General features: G+C 36.5%; 1 protein-coding gene and 1 pseudogene across 2 annotated transcripts; both read right to left on the reverse strand.

Annotated features, from left to right (window-relative positions):
* Positions 1-774: 774 nt before the first annotated feature.
* LOC148696619 (uncharacterized) lies at positions 775-4,926 on the reverse strand. Its single transcript, XM_088693237.1, has 2 exons — positions 3,973-4,926; positions 775-828 (listed from the first exon to the last, which is right to left on the reverse strand). The coding sequence occupies exons 1-2, from the start codon at positions 4,850-4,852 to the stop codon at positions 803-805; spliced, it is 906 nt and encodes a 301-aa protein (XP_088549363.1). The 5' UTR covers positions 4,853-4,926; the 3' UTR covers positions 775-802.
* Positions 4,927-16,467: 11,541 nt separating this feature from the next.
* On the reverse strand, positions 16,468-18,289 carry LOC137726599 (berberine bridge enzyme-like 8 pseudogene; annotated as a pseudogene). Its single transcript, XR_015962353.1, has one exon. The product of XR_015962353.1 is annotated as a berberine bridge enzyme-like 8 pseudogene (transcript).
* Between the last annotated feature and the right edge of the window lie 3,529 nt (positions 18,290-21,818).

A 21,818-nucleotide genomic window follows, 5' to 3' on the forward strand; every position in this document is an offset into this window, starting at 1 on the left:
AGCATTATTTCTGTGAGAAGAGAGGCCACTATATATATACATATAGACTTTTCCAAGACTGATCAGGATTCCCTATCAAATCCTAATTGGAAACCACCTCTTGTTTTCCGTATGCTAACCAAATCCTTTACTGTAAAGGATCAACACTCCTCTTATCAATAGGACTTTCCATCTCTAATTGAATACCTTTAACTGTTCTCAAAACTTCTTTATCTCATACTCATATTCTTACATTCTCCCACTTGAGTATGAGAAAAGTTTTAAGTACACAGTTTATTCAATCATACTCAGACAGAAGTGTACACTTAGTCCTGTTAACAAAAGTTTTTCAATCACAACCAATCTTACATACATTTCAAAATGTAGAACTCTGAAAATCTTCATTACAACCATAATGCAACAAGGTTTTTCACGAGTCACATACATCCAATTTGTATCTGTACTGTTGTGAACTTCAATTAGTTTCATCAGATAAGCAAAATAATTTGCTCCCACTATTTCACATTATTGACAGCAAAATAACCAATTGCTCCAGACAACATGTGAAACAATAGTTCAACAACAACTGCTTATACAGACAAGCTGTTTTTCAAGCATCAAATGAACTATCAAGTTTTTTATTTCAGAAACACAATAGACCATTGTAACAAATCTCACTAGAAAATAAAAACTCTAAAATAAAGCTACCTAAACAAATATTAGCCTTAAGCTTTATTAAAATACATAAAACCTGTTTTCATTGCTGCACCAGCTCTTTGAACTTCACAGCAGCAACTTCGACAGTCAAATACGCAACAAGAGATTACTCCCACTGATCAAATGATTCATGTACCCCCATCCGCGAAACATGAGCTTTAAAAACCCCTATTGGTAACGCCTTGGTCAAGGGATCTGCTATCATCAAATCAGTGCTCAAATGTTCCACTTGTATAGCCCCTTCTCTCACCTTTTCTCTAACTTTAAGAAACTTCACATCCATCAATCTAGAGGCTGAAGTTCTTCTATTATTCTTGGCAAAAAATACTGCAGAATTATTATCACAGTGCATTTTAATCGGCCGTTGAACAGAATCTACAATCTTTAAATCTGTTAAGAAGTTCCTTAACCACACAGCCTGTTTCATTCCTTCAAAACAAGCTATAAACTCTGCCTCCATAGTAGAGGTTGCTATTATTGTTTGTTTTGCACTCTTCCAAGAAACTGCACCACCACCAAACATAAACACATAGCTACCTGTGGATTTTCTGTCATCTATATCACCAGCTAAGTCTGAATCGGTATAACCAACTAATTCCAGATTCTCTTCTTTGCCATAAACCAACATGTATCCTTTGGTTCTCTGCAAGTACCTCAGAACCTTCTTTGCAGCTATCCAATGAGACTCTCCTGGATTTGCTTGAAACCTTCCTAACATTCCTACTATGAATGCTTTATCTGGTCTTGTGCAGATTGTAGTGTACATCAAACTACCTACTAAGGAGGCATAAGGTTTGTTTTTCATTTTGTCTACCTCAACTGATGTCTTGGGACACTGATCTTTAGAGAACTTATCTCCCTTATTCACAGGTACTTCAGCATTATTGCATCTTTCCATATTGAATCTTAGCAATACTCTGTCTATGTAACCTTTCTGTGATAGACCAAGTAACCTTTTGGATCTGTCCCTAATGATTTCAATACCAAGTACATAGTGTGCCTTACCAAGATCCTTCATCTCGAAATTTTTGCTCAGTATATCCTTGGTGTCATTAAGAAGCTTAACATTAGAGCTTGCAAGGAGAATGTCATCGACATACAGGATTAAAATGATGAAGTTTGATCCTGACCATTTGATATAAATACAATCATCCAATTTATTTTCCACGAAGCCAAAACCTGTGACAACCTGATCAAATTTCAAAAACCACTGTCTTGATGCTTGCTTCAGTCCATAAATGGACTTGTTGAGTTTGCAGACCTTGTTCTCTTTCCCCCTTTCAACAAATCCAGGAGGTTGTAGCATGTATATGTTTTCCTGGAGTTCACCATTGAGAAAGGCAGTTTTTACATCCATTTGATGTAGCTCTAGATCGAAATTTGCAACTAATGCCATAATCATCCTCATAGAGTCTTTGGAAGAAACAGGTGAGAATGTGTCATTGTAGTCGACTCCTTCTCTCTGATTGAAACCCTTGGCAACCAATCTTGCCTTGTACCTTTCAACCTTGCCCTGAACATCTCTCTTGGTCTTGTAGACCCATTTGCATCCTATAGCCTTGATTGCTGTGTTCCATAATGCATGTTGAGGGCTGTTCATAGCTTGAGTGTATGTAAAAGGATCATCTATATCGCCAAAATCAAACTCACTTTCTTGCAAATAAACATAGTCATTTGACATGGTGGTCTTCCTGATTCTTGTTGATTGCCTTAATGAAGCAGATGGTTCATTGATAACTCCAGTGGTTGATCCTTGTTGAATTTCAGAACTAGGATCTGATTCCATTCTGTCCTGAATAGACTGATTCTCATCTAACGGAACTGCAGCTGAGAAAGGTATCAAGATTTCTTTATAGTTTGTTTCGGAAGAAGCTGCCTCAGTGAGATTTTGTTCTTCAAATATGAAAATTCCTTGTGACAATTCTGCAACATCTTGATCCTCAAAGAACCTGGCATTATGAGTTTCTTGAATCCGAGTGTGACTTTGAGGACAATAGAACTTATAGCCTTTGGATTTCTCTGAATATCCGATGAAGTAGCATGTGACAGTCCTTGCATCAAGTTTCTTCTCATTCGGATTATACATTCGAGCCTCAGCTTTACATCCCCAAACATGAAAATGATCAAAGCTAAGCTGCCTCTTGCACCAGATTTCGAAAGGTGTGGATGAAACTGCTTTGGAAGGCACTCTATTCAAGATATAAGTTGCTTTCTTTAATGCCTCTCCCCAAAGAAAACCAGGTAACTTTGACCTTGTCATCATGCTTCTCACCATTCCAATCAAAGTTCGATTCCTCCTCTCAGAAACTCCATTCTGTTGTGGTGTCCCAGGTGTGGTGTATTGAGCAACGATACCTTGTTGCTCGAGATATTGAGCAAAAGGCCCCTTCTTCTGTCCAGCCTCAGTGTACCTGCCAAAGTATTCTCCTCCTCTATCGGATCTAACAATCTTAATGACCTTTCCTAGTTGTTTCTCAACTTCAGTTTTGTAGACTTTAAAACAATCAAGAACTGATGACTTCTCACATATCAAATAAGTATAACTGAATCTTGAAAAATCATCAATGAAGTTAACAAAATAAGAGTTTCCACATATGGTTTTGGTAGAAAAAGGTCCACAAATATCAGTATGTATGATTTCCAGCAAGTCATGACTTCTCTTAGCATCTAGTTTTCTAAAATTAGTCATCTTTCCCTTGACACAATCAACACATTCGATTGCAGTATCAAAATTCAATTCTGGAATTAAGTTTTCCTTGGATAACTTCAGGACTCTTTCTTTAGATATATGTCCTAACCTTTTGTGCCAAAGAATAAATGAATCATCACCACAATGCATCCTTTTAGTACTTGTGTTTAAGACATATTGATTATGAGACTCTAAAGTACAGTTCAAACACCACAGGTTGTCACTCAGGTAAGCATCTCCCAGTACATGATCTAACTTGCCCTTTTCAAAAATTTTCAAGCTTTCATCATCTCCTAGAAAAGCAAAACCTTCCTTGACAATTCTTGAAGCAGAGACCAAATTTCTTCTCATTTTAGGCACATAAAGCACATCATTTAAACTCATTATAAAACCAGAAGACAGTTTTAAAAATACCGTTCCTATGGCTTCTACTGCAACCTTAGTTCCTTCACCCACAAAAACATTATAATTCTTGAAACCAGTTTGTTTTGACATTGTGAAGCCCTCTAAAGAATTTGTAATGTGGACTGAGCATCCAGTGTCAAACCACCAAGAATTCACAGGTATCTCAATCAAATTTGACTCAACACACACATTGATATGTTCCACACCCTTGCTTTTGAGGTAATCATTGAAGACTTGACAATCTTTCCTTAAATGTCCCTTAGTTTTGCAGAAGAAACATCTAAGTTTGGCAATATTTTTAGGTTTGAATTTAAGATTGTTAGATCCCTTAACAGAGTCTCTTACTTTAGCAGATGCAATTGGCTTAAAAGAAGTAGTCTTAGTATTGGAATTCTTACCATAGTTTCCTGGGAAAGAATTGAATGTCCTTTTCCCTTTGTCCGGATGCACAAAGTTTACTATTTCAGTATCCTTTGATCTTTCTTGCTTCTGTCTAGTCTCTTCTTGCACACACTGTGCAATAAGCTCATCAACATCCCAATTCTTGTCTTGAGTGTTATAGGACACTTTCAATTGGCTGAATTTACTTGGAAGCGCTTGGAGAATCATAAAAACAAGTTGTTTTTCTCCAATGTTGACATCTAGGGAATTTAACTTTTCAGCTGCATCGGTCATTTTCATGATGTGATCCCGAATGGAACCTGTGCCTTCAATCTTGTACGTGGTAAGCATTGCCATATATTGACTGATTTCTGCCTTTTGAGATTCCTTGAACTTCCTCTCAATTGCACCTAAATAATCAACAGCCAATTCATGCTTCTTGATCCCCCCACGAACAGTGTCTGTCATGGCACTTTCAAGTATAGAAAGTGCCACCTTGTTGGCTCTAATCCATCTCTCTGCATCAGTTTTCTCAGCCCGAGTGCTTTGATCAGTTAAAACCGGCTTGGGAGTGTCAAGAGCAATGTCAAACTCATTAAGTGTCAACAAGAGGCCAATCTCTCGCCTCCACTTCTTGTAATTGCTTCCTCCAGTTAGAATAGGTATATTGGCTAAGTTCATAGTCCTCAATGATATTGCAGATGCTGCAGCAACAATGAAATCACCAATAAGAACTCATTAGTTCCAGATTTCATTCCAACATCCCTTTGCACATCATGACTATAATCATAGATTCATATACATAGTCTTAATCAACAATTTGTTGATAAGCATATATAGAACATATGATATACTTAGGATCCAATCAACATGTCGCAGCAGCCATGTATCTTTAAACATTTATTGAGCATGGAGTCCTCGCAATCATGTCATAGATGCAAAATAAACAAGGTTAAATCTAGAATCTTTTAATCTACTTCCAAAACCAACAATTATATTATGTTTAATATCGATTATCATGATCAATTTATGAACACATAATGCAGCAACATGTATTTATACATATTCAACCAGATACTGGAATTTCAAAACTTGCAGAACACAACCATACCTTTTAATTACTGATTTCAAATTCTCGATGAAGATAGCGGAAGCGAATTTAGAATTTGAAAACATAAGGTTTCGAATTTTATGAAAACCCAGATCAAAATTTGACCCCAATCCGAGGAAATCCCATTCGGTTGTGGTTTAGTGGCTCCAACGGTCAAAATTTTTCAATTTCAAAAAGAGCCGTTGTTTTCTGCCACAGCCGTTCTATTGGTCTCGAGAACCCAACTTCGATTTTCTGTCAGGGCAAATTTTTTTTTTTTTTTTTTTTTTTTTTAATGAATACACACATCTTTTAACCTTTACAGATTTGAACTCAAGTTTGTATGTCTTGTGGCTCTGATACCACATGTAAGATGTAACTAGCAACCAATCACCAAGACCAAAACATGAACTACAAACACAAAAGGACTAATCAAATATATGCACATTACAAAACAGAAAGTGAATCATACCTGCAGCAACACCAGCACTTGAAGCCATCGCAGCAATCCAGTGAACCTTCTCTTCTCTTGCAGAATATCAAGAGCTCGACTCACAGATAGGTTATGGTCCAGTATGAGCATTATTTCTGTGAGAAGAGAGGCCACTATATATATACATATAGACTTTTCCAAGACTGATCAGGATTCCCTATCAAATCCTAATTGGAAACCACCTCTTGTTTTCCGTATGCTAACCAAATCCTTTACTGTAAAGGATCAGCACTCCTCTTATCAATAGGACTTTCCATCTCTAATTGAATACCTTTAACTGTTCTCAAAACTTCTTTATCTCATACTCATATTCTTACAGGGAATGTTTCGGAAGCGGTATGGGGGTGTATTTTATCCTTTATTGGTGGATCAATAGATGCACAGAAAGGAGTGAGACAATAAACAGTGCTTCCAAAGAGCAAAAGGAATGAGAGAATGAAGGGTATTGTTGCAGAGCTTCGTCCCTTCATTGTCTTGCAATTTTTTCTACTGCAGTATTTTCTTCTTGAGTTCTTGAAAGCATAATGTTTTTTTTTGCCTTTTGATGAGAAAACGTAATGTTTATGACCAATTACTTACAAAGTATGTTGCAAAGAAGTAATAATAACAAATAATATTTCTGCCTAAAAACTGTTTTCTTTTTCTCAAAACAATTAATTTAGAACGTTGCAAGTTCTTAAATAGATACTAGTTGTTGCTCTAGAAAAGAAAAAAAAAACATGTCGTTATTCAGTTTAAATTAATTTGTAAATTGAAATGTTGCAAGTCGATATGGTATCAGTAATTATATTTAGACACACTAAATTGATATTATTGTTGACACACTTTTTAATACAAGTGAGTCGTGGAAATGTGCGTTGGACTCATTTGTAATTATGTACAAGATAAGAGAAGTGAGTTAGCAATAATGTCATTTTTTGCATGGCAAAGATGATATAAATATAGCAACGTGGCTAATTAGTCGCAGAGACATTTGTGTTCCTCAATGTTGTACAACAGCAAAAGCTCTGCAGTCAAAAGAGAACTTCAGCAATCCTCCTAACGAAAGTCATTTGGTTAAGTTGTCTTGATGTCAAATTTATTGTTTAACGATTTGCGATCAGTTGCAACATCTAAGCTATTTTTCTTCTTTTTTTCGCATTGAAAATCAATTAAGTAACCTTTACTTAAAAGAACAAAATCAGATTAATTAGTCGTGAACTTGCAAAAATTAATTGCTTGAGACTTGCAATGTCATTATTAATTCAACGTTGAAGAATGCAAAAAGAAAACGGATTCAAGGATTTTGAGAAATTGCAACGCACAAAAAATAGTCGGAAAAAAAAAAAAAAAAAAAACGGATTCAAGTATTTTAAACTTATTTGTACCGTAAAGTTTTGTTTAGGATGATAGTAAATAATTCATTGTATAACGTTGTTAACAAATCTGGTTTTATTTGTACCGTAAAGTTTTGTTTAGGATGATAGTAAATAATTCATTGTATAACGGTGTTAACAAATCTGACGAAAAACCGTAGCCGTCTAGAGAAAACCCAGGAAAATTCCTCTGCCATCGAGCCCTGCCTTTGGCTTTGGGGTTTGGGGCAATCTGCTTGAAAATCATTCTTAGTCTCTTCCCTTTTAATTTCCGTTTATTCTATTTTGACGTTAAATTGTCACCGTGAAACACTTTAGTCAACATGGTAATCGTCGTCTTTTGACCTATGCACATAGTTAATACAAAGTTTTGAATTTAGTTATCACATTTGATATAGAGTTGAAGCTGGAAGCCATGGAAGATGCCTAATTACATAGGGATCAAGTTTAGTCACTACGACACTTGGGTTTGGCTGGTGTAGTGATATGACTTTCGGATGTTTGGAGGATGTGGTGCGGCGACATGATTTTATCCTCTTATTTTGTTTATATTTAATATTTTTCAAGAATTGTCTTGGACTTTGGTTCGATTTGAGTTTGCTAGTTTGATTTCTCTCTATAGGAGAGTTGCTTCATTTAAATTTATTTTTTTTTGGGTGTGCTACCTCTTTTGGATCTAAGTGTAAAGGATGGAGCTGTTTGATTAGCTGGATCTACTTCATATGGTGTTCAAGGATTGTGGGGACGGTTAGATGATGTGATTGATCCATTGACATCGTACTCCATGTTCCAATTTATGGTTTGAGATTTTGTTCTCACATAATTTCCATGTAACACGAAAATTAACAGTTTTATTGATCTGTGTAATCGTGCGGTTTTCAATGAGTTCAAACGAGTGCTTGAAGTCTACTCATTATTTGCCGATTAGTGATGCTTTATTGTAATATTTTTATACCTAGCTTGCCAGGACTCTTTTGGGGCCGAGTTCTTCATGATAAATATTTGTAAAGGCCTTTATCAATGAATGAAATATCATACTTTTCTTAAAATTAAATAAAAAGTATTTTAAACTTTTTGAAAATAAAGGGAACAACATGTCACAGATATACCGGTTTTTGTTGAAGACTGTAATTCCACATCGAAAACTTGATAGAATAAATTGCAATTCATATTGAATGGTTTCATTCTTAATTGCATGATACTTTTTGTAATAAAATTCAACACATGTCGAGTTGTACAAGTGGTTAAGTTTGTGAAAATATCGTTATGATTTGTGATCAAACTGAATACTTGCCAGGTTATGCAGGTGTTTAGTGTTCCTTTTGTGATTTGTGAAATCTTAATAGTTTTAGAGTATAGATAGGTCAGACTACAATTTGACATTGAATTTCTCATACATTTTTAGTAGTATGGATGTGTTCTTTTTCTTCCAAGCTTTGTACTACGTGCATTAGTTTCAAAAAATTTACCTTGATAAAAAAAAAATGTTTCAAAACTTTTATTACTTATGCATGATCAGTTTTAAAGGCCAACACTAATTTTCTTCATTTTTATAAAATCAGTTTCAAAATTTTTTGCATTTGTACAAGATCAGTTTCAAAATTTCAATACTTCCGCAATATCAGTTTCAAAGTTTCTAGCACTTATTGTTTCAAAATTTCAGCACTTCTTTAAGATGGTTATAAATTTTTAGTATTTCTGCAATATCACTTTCAAAAATTTTAGCACTTCTTGTGACATCCCACATCGCCCAGGGGAGTGATCCTTAAATGTATATTCACATCTCTATCTAGCACGAGGCCTTTTGGGAGCTCACTGGCTTCGGGTTCAGTAGGAACTCCGAAGTTAAGCGAGAAGGGGGCTAGAGCAATCCCATGATGGGTGACCCACTGGGAAGTTGCTCGTGAGTTCCCAAAAACAAAACCGTGAGGGAATGGTAAGCCCAAAGCGGAAAATATTATGCTACGGTGGTGGAGCGAGCCCGGGAAGTGATCCGTCCCGGGCCGGGATGTGACAAATTGGTATCAGAGCCAATCCCTGGCCGGAAATGTGCCGACGAGGACGTCGGGCCCCTAAGTGGGGTGGATTGTGACATCCCACATCGCCCAGGGGAGTGATCCTTAAATGTATATTCCCATCCTTACCTAGCACGAGGCCTTTTGGGAGCTCACTGGCTTCGGGTTCCGTAGGAACTCTGAAGTTAAGCGAGAAGGAGGTTAGAGCAATCCCATGATGCACCCACTGGGAGGTTGCTCGTGAGTTCCCAAAAACAAAACCGTGAGGGAATGGTAAGCCCAAAGCGGACAATATCGTGCTACGGTGGTGGAGCGAGCCCGGGAAGTGATCCATCCCGGGCCGGGATGTGACAAATTGGTATCAGAGCCAATCCCTGGCCGGAAATGTGCCGACGAGGACGTCGGGCCCCTAAGGGGGTGGATTGTGACATCCCACATCGCCCAGGGGAATGATCCTTAAATGTATATTCACATCTCTATCTAGCACGAGGCCTTTTGGGAGCTCACTGGCTTCGGGTTCCGTAGGAACTCCGAAGTTAAGCAAGAAGGGGGCTAGAGCAATCCTATGATGGGTGACCCACTCGGAAGTTGCTCGTGAGTTCCCAAAAACAAAACTGTGAGGGAATGGTAAGCCCAAAGCGGAAAATATCGTGCTACGGTGGTGGAGCGAGCCCGGGAAGTGATCCGCCCCCGGGCCGGGATGTGACAATTTGGTATCAGAGCCTAACCCTGGTCGCGTGTGTGACGACGAGGACGTCGGGCCCCTAAGGGGGGTGGATTGTGACATCCCACATCGCCCAGGGTAGTGATCCTTAAATGTATATTCCCATCCTTACCTAGCACGAGGCCTTTTGGGAGCTCACTGGCTTCGGGTTCCATGGGAACTCCGAAGTTAAGCGAGTAGCGCGCGAGAGCATTCCCAGGATGGGTGACCCATCGGGAAGTTCTCATGTGAGTTCCCAAAAACAAAACCGTGAGGGCGTGGTCGGGGCCCAAAGCGGACAATATCGTGCTACGGTAGTGGAGTCGGGCCCGGGAAGTGGTCCCGCCCGGGCCGGGATGTGACACTTCTACAACATTAGTTTCAAAATTTTAGCACTTTCACAAGATTAGTTTCAAATTTTTTAGTACTCATGCAAGATCAGTTTCAAAATTTCAACATTTCTACAATATCAGTTTCAAAATTCATGCATCCAAATCAATATTTAAGAAAAAAAAAAGAATAAAAAAATCCTAATCGTTATTAGAAAAGAAACCACTTATGAGTCCAAGGAATAATAGGAACAAGAAGAAGAAGATGAGGAAAGAAGAAATAAGAGAGAAGAATAAGGAAGGACAAGGAGAGTGAGAAAAAGGGAGAGAAAGGTAGGAAGAATGAGAGGAGAGAGAGAGAGGGGAACGAAGAGAAGGAACAGAGAGAAAATCACGAACAAGATAAGGGAGGAGAGAGAAAGAACTAGTGCTAATAAAGAGATAGAGACTATCTCTCAATTATACAAGGGTAAAATTTATGAATGTAAAAATAATTAAAAAAAAAACCAATCAGTCGTGACATCATGCCACATGGATAAATTTTGTCCCTCTTTAAGATCAATAAATTTTTTTGTGCTTCTCCATAATATAGTCTTATAATTTGGATGCATGTGTAATTGCTCCTTAAATCTAATTTACGAGGGAATTAAAGGGAAATTTTATTTAAATTCATTTAACCTTTTTTTACACTTAATTTAAGTTTTAAATGTTAATTGTCTATTTTACCTTATTGCATAATTAATATTAAGTACAAAATGAAATTAATAATAAAACTCAAATTTATCAATAAACACCAACACTATAATTAAACTCTACAATCACTCTTTGTTTATCCTACGTTCATTCTAGCTAAAACCCTAATAGTTCTCATAGAGAAAAATAAGTTTTTTTTAATGATGGATGGTGATTTTGAAGTTTTGAATCCTCCAACCTAGGTATGACTCAATTTATGAATTTTTTGTTCATTTGATTACAATTTATGAATTGGCATCTGTGTTCTTCATTTTTGTTATCTCGTTCGTTAATACAAGTATCAATTCAAATTTTCTACAGTGACTTACAAATAACATCTCATTTGATTTTCATTGCTACCAAATATCACAGTAGTTTGCCTAACAGGGCATAATTGCCCTTTTACTTGGGGAATTACCATTACAAACACGCCCAACGGCATTATTCATTGCTATCAAATATCACAGTAGCAACTCACTCAGAAATTCTTGTTCCCTATCTGGGTTTGTGTTAAATATTCTATGTTTTGGAGCAAGTAAATGTTAAAAAACATCACCAGCAAATTGGCAGAGGAGGAACAAAACGTCCAGATGATGGCATCAATGCTCGAGGATCAGCTCCAGTTCCAATCAGTACATATCTGATTTCCTTGTGCAATGCAACACAATGAATCTGCATTACAGATCTTATGAAAGCTTAATTTTTGTTCTTTTAATAACGCAAGCATTACGGAAATTGCACCTTCAACCCTTAAGGTTTGTAATTCACAAACAAACCTAGTACAAGCAAATCATGATGACACATTGATACTTTACCCAGCCATTGCCCCCAAAACCTAGTACAAGCAAATCATGATGACACATTTATGCAGAGGAAAGTTATTAGCTTCGCAGAGCAGAGCATAACAGGGACAAAGACCGACATTCACTGATGTCCAATGGGTGTAAAAATAAATTCACATATTGAATTGGGTTTATGAGGGTATATTAGGTATTAAATTTAGATTTAAAGAGATATTAATAGTTTAGTTAAAAATTAAATGGATGCAAAGAGTAAATTAGGTGTAAAAATAGGTTACATGAGTTTAAATAAAATTTTCCGAAATTAAATTTAAATGATTAGAATAGTTAACTACAATAGGGGCTTAATTGTATGACTATTGTTTTAACTGTCAGCATGGCAGAAAAAGCAATAGGGGCGAAAATTGCTATTATTAGGTGCAGATATAGTAATAGCCACAATACTTTTAGGGACAAATATCTTATTCGCTCCTCCTGGAATTTAAAGGCGAAAATTAACAATAAATGCATCTAACAATAATTAACATATACAGATAATACTGCTGGTGTGGAAGCCAGACTTGTGGTCAGAGGGGGCTGAAATGCCTCTATAAATCTTCCTAGGCTCCGAAAGCAATTAATAACCGTGGTTTGCCACTCATTATCCATTTTTTAAAATTTTTTTTTTTTTTTTTTTAAGAAAATAGTAGTCGGACCAAAATCTAGTCCCATAGAGACAAGCACGAAGAACATTGATGAGATAAAGAGTAGGTCGGCGACGACAATTTTTGTAATGACAATCGGAATCATGTCCGATTACTGCCATTGTAGGTGGTTGGGAGGGTTTATGCGTTTGTGTTCTTTTTTATTTTTTTATTTATTTTTAAGCTTGTCAATTTTGTATTTGAGGGTAAAAAGGTAAGTTTGCCCGACAAAATTTTCAAGTTGGGTGTAAAAAGATAATTATTGGGTGTAAATAAAAATTTCCTTAATATTTTTAAGCTTAAAGAACCAAAACTCTCCCCATACCATAGCTCAAAGGAGCCTTGTACTTGGCTCTGTTATTGAGTTGGGAGTCAAATAATTGAGGCTCAATCTATGGAAAGGGTTAAAAAAAAAAAAAAAAAAAAGAGGAGGAGGGAGCCAAAGGTCACTTAGGCAATCTCTAATAGAGCAGATTAAAGTTTTAAAAGTAAAAAAATGGTCTGATTTATTGAAAAACTCATCACTAACTGATAACTATGTTATAATTCTATGAAATCCACTAGGTCATTATTTAGCCAAAAAAGTATCAGTGTTGCAATAATTTATTCAAATACAACAGTTAGATTTGAAAACATATAACGATATTTTAATTAAATTAACTAATAAATTTAAAGTACAAGCTTAAAACAAATAAATTATTAAACGGATATGTTTAACCCCTTTGGTTAGATGAAGATGATATATGAATATGACTTGATTTTAAAATAATTTTTTATAGAACTATAATTTTGGACAGAATTATGTTTTATTTTTCGGTTTTCAAAAAAAAAAAAAAAAAAGTTTTATTTTTCAGTTGTAAATGGCTTTTAAGGCCTGCGAATAGCCTCCCTCCGACTTACAGTGATAGGCAAACTGGGTTGCGGATATATTTCCTTGTTGATATATGATCACGGTATCCCTTCAGTTGAAGCAAACTCCTTTATATATGCTATTTATCTCCACATCAAGAGAGAGAAGAAAATAGAAATGATGAGCTGCCCATATACAAGAAGAATTTTCAAAAGATGTGACTTTTTTTATTTTTTATTTAATGGCCAAAATTAAATAAAGGTATACACTGTTTAATTGTGTATGTTCATCGTACATTGGATGGTTAAAAATTATAATTTTTGACTTAAAATTAAATATAAACATTACCTAATAAAAATTAACCGTATAATGTACGATGAACGGACACAATTAATTGAACTTCCGAATTCCTACAAAGAGAATCCAAAGAGGATCCTCTTCCCTTATTTTTGTCACTTAATTTTTTTTTATATTTATATTCAATTCAACAGCCATATTAAACAAGGATGTAAAATGAGAAAATGGATAAGATCACCTCCTTTTTCTTCTTTTTGTTTAAATACTTCCCTATTTGAACATTGCAACGTATTGCCAATGTAACGCCCGCCATCTAGTATCTTGGATGGCATTAATTTTTAATAGCAAATAAAAATTACGAATATGAATAATATATATGACAAATCATCCTTCAATGGTTGTAACTCTAGTTGGCATTTTGTAAGGTTGCAGAAAGCTGCATATGATCATTTTAGTTTAGTGGTACTTATTTCTAGATTATTGGAAGTATTTATAATCTAATTACAACTGTTGTTGTGTCAAAGTTTTATAATTTAATTACAATTTACTTATCTACATTACTAATCACTATTAATATTGCCTTCAACTTTACAACATGTTGATCAAAGCAAGTTAGAAAAAAGCCAATTAGACCCCACTAAATTTGTATGACGGAATGTCTTTAAATGAACATGTAAATTTTTTAACAAGAAGATAGAAAAGTGAAACCCCGAAAAACCTAGTAATTTTTCAATTTTTGGAGTGATTTTTATTGAAACTTGTAATAATTAAGTACTAACAAATTGGAATATTGGAAGCAATATCTTTCTTCTTCTTTATGTGACAGCCCGTTCCGGAATTTTTAAAACGTACGCATGAAAGGACGATTTTGCCCCTAGTGTGATTTTTACGTTGTATGGTTGTTTTGAGCTTGGTGTGGCTGGTTGTGGACCACACACATTCCCCCACACATTTCCTTCACCCTTTCCCTGCCCTGCATCCTGTCCCGTGCCATTTCCCTTCCCATTTTCCCCTCCATTTGTACTGTCATACCCCAAAACCCCTGTAATCTTCACAGATCGAAGAAACAAAGTACATATCCATGCTCGTGAGGTCCGTAGAAGTTCAACCATACCCATTTCAGGTAAGGATACCTTCATTTTCACGTCGAACTCGGGATACCCGATTTTTGTCACTGTTCATGCACACGTAAATTCTTATGTTTTTGGGAATTTCAAGCTTGTAGGAAGCTTGGTGAGGTCCTTAGGAGGCTCAGGGTGGTTCGTTTGAAGGTTTTGGACGTCGGGATCGTAAGTTTCGAAGTTGGCCGGAGTTGGTGGTGTTTTCCTGGCAAGATTTCGTGGATTTTAGCACTTGAAAGTGGTATGAACTTGTTCCTCTCGTTGTAAGCTTCAATTTGGTACCAATTTTGTGAAATTTGGTTGAAAAACGAAGAAGATAGGAGGATTTAAAGTTTTCCCGATTTTCTGGCATCGACGACGGCGCCGGAGCCTCGCCGGAGAAGATGACGGAATATTTCGTCAAAACAGACGGAATATTCCTAACGGCGTTAACGGAATATTCCTGACGGCGTTAACTGATGCCGTCAGCGTGCTAGGCACGTGCCTGCGCGTGGCCGTGCCTTGGCCGGCGCGTGGGGGCGCATGCGACGGTGAAAAAATTTTCTAAAAATTTAGGGATGTTCCTGAGGTTGAGTAGATCACGTTGGTTTATTCATACACCCCATTTGAGCATTGTATGAGAAGTTATTTCATAAGGTTGGTTATGTGCTTTAAAATTAACGTTTTTATAGTTGTTTCGCATATAGGTGAGACCTATCCCGAGGACGAGCGTGGTCACTCGAGGCAAGGGGGTTACGACCTTTCTACATACCAATGAGTGGACTTTTAGTTTTCCGTATATACCTATATACTCATGTTTTCCCAGAAATTGATTTGAAACGTTTATTCATTTATATGCCATGGTTATTGTTTGCCATCATTTACGCATTATTAGTTGCATATATATATATATGTTTGGCTCTGCGGACGCACAGGTAAGTGCCAGGTGAGTATGATTTATATTTACGTTCAGTAGTGATTCTAGATACATAGAGAGCTCATAACCTGCACCCTCGGTGTTAGTGCTCCCGCCCAGAGTTGGGCACAGTCCTTCACGTGATGTTCACCTCCCGCACCACACGCTCATCTTGGATCCAAGTTAGGTGCACAGTCCTGTCGTACAGACCACTTTAGGTGGTTCCGACTCGTAGGTGACCCGCGATTATTCGCCCAGCCTTCACGTGATCGTAGCACTTGAGCGTACTTATGTTACACCCAGGCCTGTCGTACAGACCACTTTAGGTGGTTCCGACTCGTGTGCAGGTATAGTTAGTGAGATGGAGATTCGAGCTCTAGATTCAGCCGTATAGGTCACATTAGGTGACTCCGGCTGATAGATTTCAAGGCATTTGATTTGGCATTTCCTGAGCACTTGCATTTTACTTCGAGGCATATGGCACGACATATTTCTGAGCATGACTTATATATGTATGTATATTATATTTTTTTCTGGGAAGTATACGGGTTTTATGGCGAGGGGTTAGAACTTGTTTTGAAATGGTTTTTGAAAAGCTTTGTTTTTGCCCACTCACGCTTTTGTTTTGCGCCCCTCCAGGTTCTAGTTGGCTAGCACGTTTGGTGGCTTCCCCGAGGATTTCCCCGGCATATCTGACAGACTATCACCAGTGTAGGACCATCTTCGGGTGTGCTTTTGTAGTGTCGTTTTCTCCCGGACTGCATTAGGTCTTCGTGCTCTGAACTTTGTTGTCACACATTGCTTGCACATGTATGTTTTTACCTTGTGTTAAGCTGGATTTTATTTATTCGTATTATTACTTTTATTATTATTTTATTAGCTTATGCACTGTGCATATGGTTACGTCACTTCCACGTGACGGCCAGCATGCCCTGATCTCAATCGAGGTGTGTCACTTTATTTCTTTGGCTGATTAAAACATAGAGTACAATTTTTTATTTTACAAACAATATTAAAGATATACATAAAAAAAACATAACAAACAAGCTAAACGACCATATCAATCATAATGCTAGTTATAACTATTTCCTCTTTAGTGTGGAAGAGTTGGGATACTTTGTTCATTCCTAAAGAAATTACCAGGATCGACCTTGGTCTTCACATTCACCAACCTATCAAAGTTATGCTTGAAGTACTTAATGCCATAAACTCTCCCCTCCAAATAGCTTGAAATGCCATTACCATTATGGTTGATCCCAATGTCAAGATCCTTGTAGTTGTAAAAGGCTTCCCTTGGATTTTTGGAAACAAAAGGAGTCATGTACATGTGGAGCTTTCTTGTCAATTCAATATAATGATCTGCTGCCTTGGTCCCTAGTATGTCCCAGTTTGTTGCATACTGAACCTTCCAAAGATTCCCAGCTCTATGAGGAAATGGAGTTGCCGACGCCGATATCTCACTCATTTTTCCGCCGTAGGGGTTAAAGGTCAACATTGGTTTCTCAAGCTCAATCATTTTCTGAAAAATCCACATCAAACCAATTTTTGGAATTGGTTTTTTGACATAGTCTGATTTTCTCTTCAAGCGTGTAAGAACTTGAGGTGTTCTAGAAAGCAAAGCTTCAGTAGCTGTCCCAGTTGGGAACCCCGTCCAGAAAAGCACAGATTGAGCCCAGCTCATTTCGGCGCAATCAGATTGCTTCAAACCCAATTCAGGGAGGCTCTTGTTCATGATTGAAAGGAGCCTCTCAGAGTCTCCGAGAAACATGGCAAGAAATGAAGCCTTAAGAGTCTTATTGTTTCCTCCACTATTATTTGAACTAGTACCATTTACAACATCCATGGTAAGCCTGATGAACAAGTCATCGTCAAGCTTATGCGCGATATATTGCCAACGGTAGACAATGTCTGTCGCATTTTGTTCCAGGATTCTTGAAACATTGAAAACAGTAACTATTTCTGGAACGCGTACAAGATTAATTTTATACGCGATCACAACTCCAAAGCTGGCTCCTCCGCCTCCTGTAACGGCCCAAAAAAGGTCTTCTCCCATTGATTTTCGGTCGAGAAGTTCACCATGCACATTCACAAGTTGTGCATCAACTATGTTGTCAACTGACAAGCCGTACTTTCTCATCATATTACCATATCCACCGCCACTGAAATGGCCTCCAACGCCAACTGTAGGGCAAACACTAGCGGGAAAGCCATGGGTTTTGCTTTTCTCGGCAATTCTATAGTAAACTTCACCAAGAGTAGCCCCCGCCTGGACCCATGCAGTCTCGGATTTGATGTCTACGTGGATGGACCGAAGATTAAACATGTCGAGGATGAAGAATGGAACTTCAGCCACGTACGATACACCCTCGTAATCATGGCCTCCACTTCTAATCTTCATTTGCAAGTTATGGATCTGGGCACAAACAACGGATATTTGCACGTGGGACTCATGCAATGCAGTGAGGATGAGGAAGGGTTTTCGGGTTGTAGATGTGTTGAATCGGAGGTTTCGGATGTAAGATTCCAAAACGGATGAGTAGGAAGCATTGTTGGGAGAGTAAATTGCTGGGGCAATCGGGTGAGAAGGTTGGGAATGGTTTAGAAGGCAATGAACAAAGTTCTCAGGATCAGCTGAAGTTGCCCACGAAGTAGATAGAATCAAAAGAACTAAAAGCTGTAAGATATGTGGAAGCCTTGGAATTGCCATTTGTAGCATATATTTTGAATGGAAATTGTTTTTCGTTTGTATGTATATGACCTATCTCTAGATGTGGGTTGGTATTTATAGGAATTGGATCCTCTTCGAGGCAATGCCTCGGATGCTCTGATCAGATAACACGGATCGTTGGATTTTAATTCAACGATTACAATTATTATAATTTTTAGAGGAATCTTTTTGTTTGTAACTGTTAGATCAAAATCTAACGATCTGTGTTGTCCGATCATGAGGATCCCAAGGCATTAAACGAGGATGTTATTGTGACAACTAATCATATTATTATGTTTGACAAAAAGCATGATACATTATTCGATTTATTTATTTTTTCTTTCTAAAAAGATGAGCAATTAGTGACAAACCACGGTTATCCATTTCTTTCAAACTCAGAAGAGGCTAGTTGAAAATTGTACCTTACCTACCGATGGCCTCGTTCAAGTAAGTACGCAGATTACAAAGTATCGAACATAGGATTTTCACAATTAGTGTAAAATATTGCTAAAATGCATGTATGTTGTAAGTTTGTCCGGTAAAAGAATAATAGTTCATTCATAATTTTGCGTATAAATACAACGTTAAAATGAATTTTTGATAAGTTGACGTGGATTTTTTCGAAAAAAAAAAAAAAGAAAAATCTCTGGTGGAATTTTCAAAAGTTGTGGCTGAACTGAAATTCGGTGGGGATGAAATTATCTGCAAGTTGAGTTGAATGATGCTGCGACAAAGTCAGAAGAGGATAATGCTTTGATGACAGAACGTCGAACCGTCACTGCCATGTATGAATTGCTGTACTGACGTTTTGATGGAATCGGTATTTAATTAATAATTTTAATTGGCATTAATTATGTACTTAATTAAAAGTATGTATAACTTAATTGATGCAATGAACTATCATTGAATTATACTTTTAATCTAAAAATGGCAGCTCAAACCAATAAGATTTTACGTTTTATGAGAGTTGGGGAGAACATCTACCGTATATAATATTACTCTAACTTTACAAAGAGATTATTTCTACAACTTAAACTCGTGACCTTTAGGTCATAAATAAGCAAGATTTCTACTATACCAAAGCTTGTCCTCAATTGTAGCTTTAATCTATAAACTAAAAATTCATTATAGCTATACATGTATTCAACAAAATATGGAACACTGGTTATTGACACTAATTCTTTGAGGATTCTTATTAAATGGAGCATACAGGCAACTCCTTAATGAGGTAACTTGAAATAGATCTAATTTTATGGCCCAACATTAGGATTAGTCCAATTTTTAGTTATTTTTTATTTAGGTCCTAGGACACAATATCAGCACTTTTTGTTGTTAGGTTAACCTTTTTACACTGTGATCACTATTTTACCCTTTTATAGCTTTTAAACGTTGTCTACAAATTTCCCACGCTGTAGATTTGTATCATCATTAGTTATCCATCATAAAAAAGAGTAATTCTTCAGTTTCTTTCATCTTCTGCTTTCCAATTTCTTGATAATATTTTTTTGAATTTGAAATACTTATCAATCTATTTTAAGGAGGCTTTTAATTACTTATGTTAGATTCCCTATTTGACGGCATAACCCAAATTTCTGTTAGATTTTTTACAATCTAAGCTACCTGTCATATTAGTATTTTTACAATCTAAACTATTTGTCATATAAGTACGTGTACAAGCTAAACTACCTATCCTATTACAACCACCTATCTTGGTGGAACATGTAATTATACATTTTTTATTTTTTATTTTTTTGATTAGAAACATGTAATTTTACATGATTCTCGTTTTCGACAATAAGGTGCAGTCCTCCATCTTGGTAATGTCAAAAGCCCCTGAACCTCAATGTTAAAATCCAGTGGAGCAATACTTATATAACACAATCACATATACAACTCGCAAATCATGTATTTGAAATCTCATGGGGAAGTGCCATACCTGTTATCCAGGTAGCAAAAACTAAAAAACCCCCAAATCAGATATTTGTCATGTTTGCTTTCATCATCTACAGAGATGTTCCTTATAGTTCTAATAGCTTCATACGAATTCGAAATTCAAATTTGGATGCTAATCCGTAGGAATCGCAAGGAATATTCAAAACAAGAGTGGATTAAGGTTGTTGAAACCATGATTTGTAATTTAAAGTTCAAGTCAATTTCTGGAAGAGTCCTAATAAAACATTCAATGGCAATTAATGTAGTTTGAAATCAAAGTATGAACACCTTAATTGCTGACGTGGATGATTGCTCTACTTATTAGACCTCACCTATGACTGTGTAATACATTTGACCCATATCAGAACAAGCTTATAAAATTGGACCCATATCAAAAGACCCCTTCTCTAATTTACTCTTCTTAAAGATACTCCTCAGATTTTGGCCAAAGATTCTTACGGAGTTATCGTAACGCAAATCATGTATTTGAAATCTCGTGGGGAAGTGCCATACCTGTTATCCAGGTAGCAAAAACCAAAAAACCCCCAAATCAGATATTTGTCATGTTTGCTTTCATCATCTACAGAGATGTTCCTTATAGTTCTAATAGCTTCATACGAATTCGAAATTCAAATTTGGATGCTAATCCGTAGGAATCGCAAGGAATATTCAAAACAAGAGTGGATTAGGGTTGTTGAAACCATGATTTGTAATTTAAAGTTCAAGTCAATTTCTGGAAGAGTCCTAATAAAACATTCAATGGCAACTAATGTAGTTTGAAATCCAAGTATGAACACCTTAATTGCTGACGTGGATGATTGCTCTACTTATTAGACCTCACCTATGACTGTGTAATACATTTGACCCATATCAGAACAAGCTTATAAAATTGGACCCATATCAAAAGACCCCTTCTCTAATTTACTCTTCTTAAAGATACTCCTCAGATTTTGGCCAAAGATTCTTACGGAGTTATCGTAAAGGACTAACGCTTCACATTTGTCGAACTCATGCACTACTTATAATAGATCTTTAATTTGTAGACTAAAACTACAAATTAGTCATAATTCACAAACCAGTACTTTGATTTTCTCCTTTTCAATGTTAGGGGGAAAATACTGTTCATATCGTAGACTCATACTCATCCTCGCAATCGTATCAATAAGCAAAGGGTAATGCTATTTTCAATTTATCTTTTTTAATTCATTTGATCCAACGATTCAAAATTGAAAAAATAGATAAAAAGTAAAAATAAGTATGTAGATAGCATTACCCAAAGTTTATCTCTCTTTGCATAAAATTAAACTTATAGTTTTTATTAACCAGTTATGCAAATTGTGTAGGAAAGGAAAGTAATACACCTACTCTGCCAAGTTATATTTGTGTAAAGACACGTAGCTTGCACGTGCAGTGCGATCAGGTTGCGGCCCGAGTTGATGAGTTTTCCATAAAGCTAAATAAGTTTGATCATGGATAATATATAAAATATATAAATAATAATTAGATATTGCCAAACCACAGCTGTATATTAAATTTTTTAAACTAAGCGAACAAATAGGGAAATGTACTGCTTTTGAATGCATCTGTTGGTTACACAGTTGAGGGTGAACTCTAACATTTCGAAGGAGAAAGATAGCTAGTTAGC

This window comes from Pyrus communis, chromosome 5 (assembly GCF_041283825.1).
Source record: "Pyrus communis isolate YQ-2024b chromosome 5, ASM4128382v1, whole genome shotgun sequence".
Classification (NCBI taxonomy): Eukaryota; Viridiplantae; Streptophyta; class Magnoliopsida; order Rosales; family Rosaceae; genus Pyrus; species Pyrus communis.

Bases quoted from the DNA above. Each gene is read 5' to 3' on its own strand.
- LOC148696619 (XM_088693237.1), bottom strand. From the start codon at position 4,852: ATGAACTTAGCCAATATACCTATTCTAACTGGAGGAAGCAATTACAAG. The intron at 829-3,972 runs TTGAGTCAAATT...GGATGGGGGTAC, and splicing joins GGAACATATCAATGTGTGTG to ATGAATCATTTGATCAGTGG.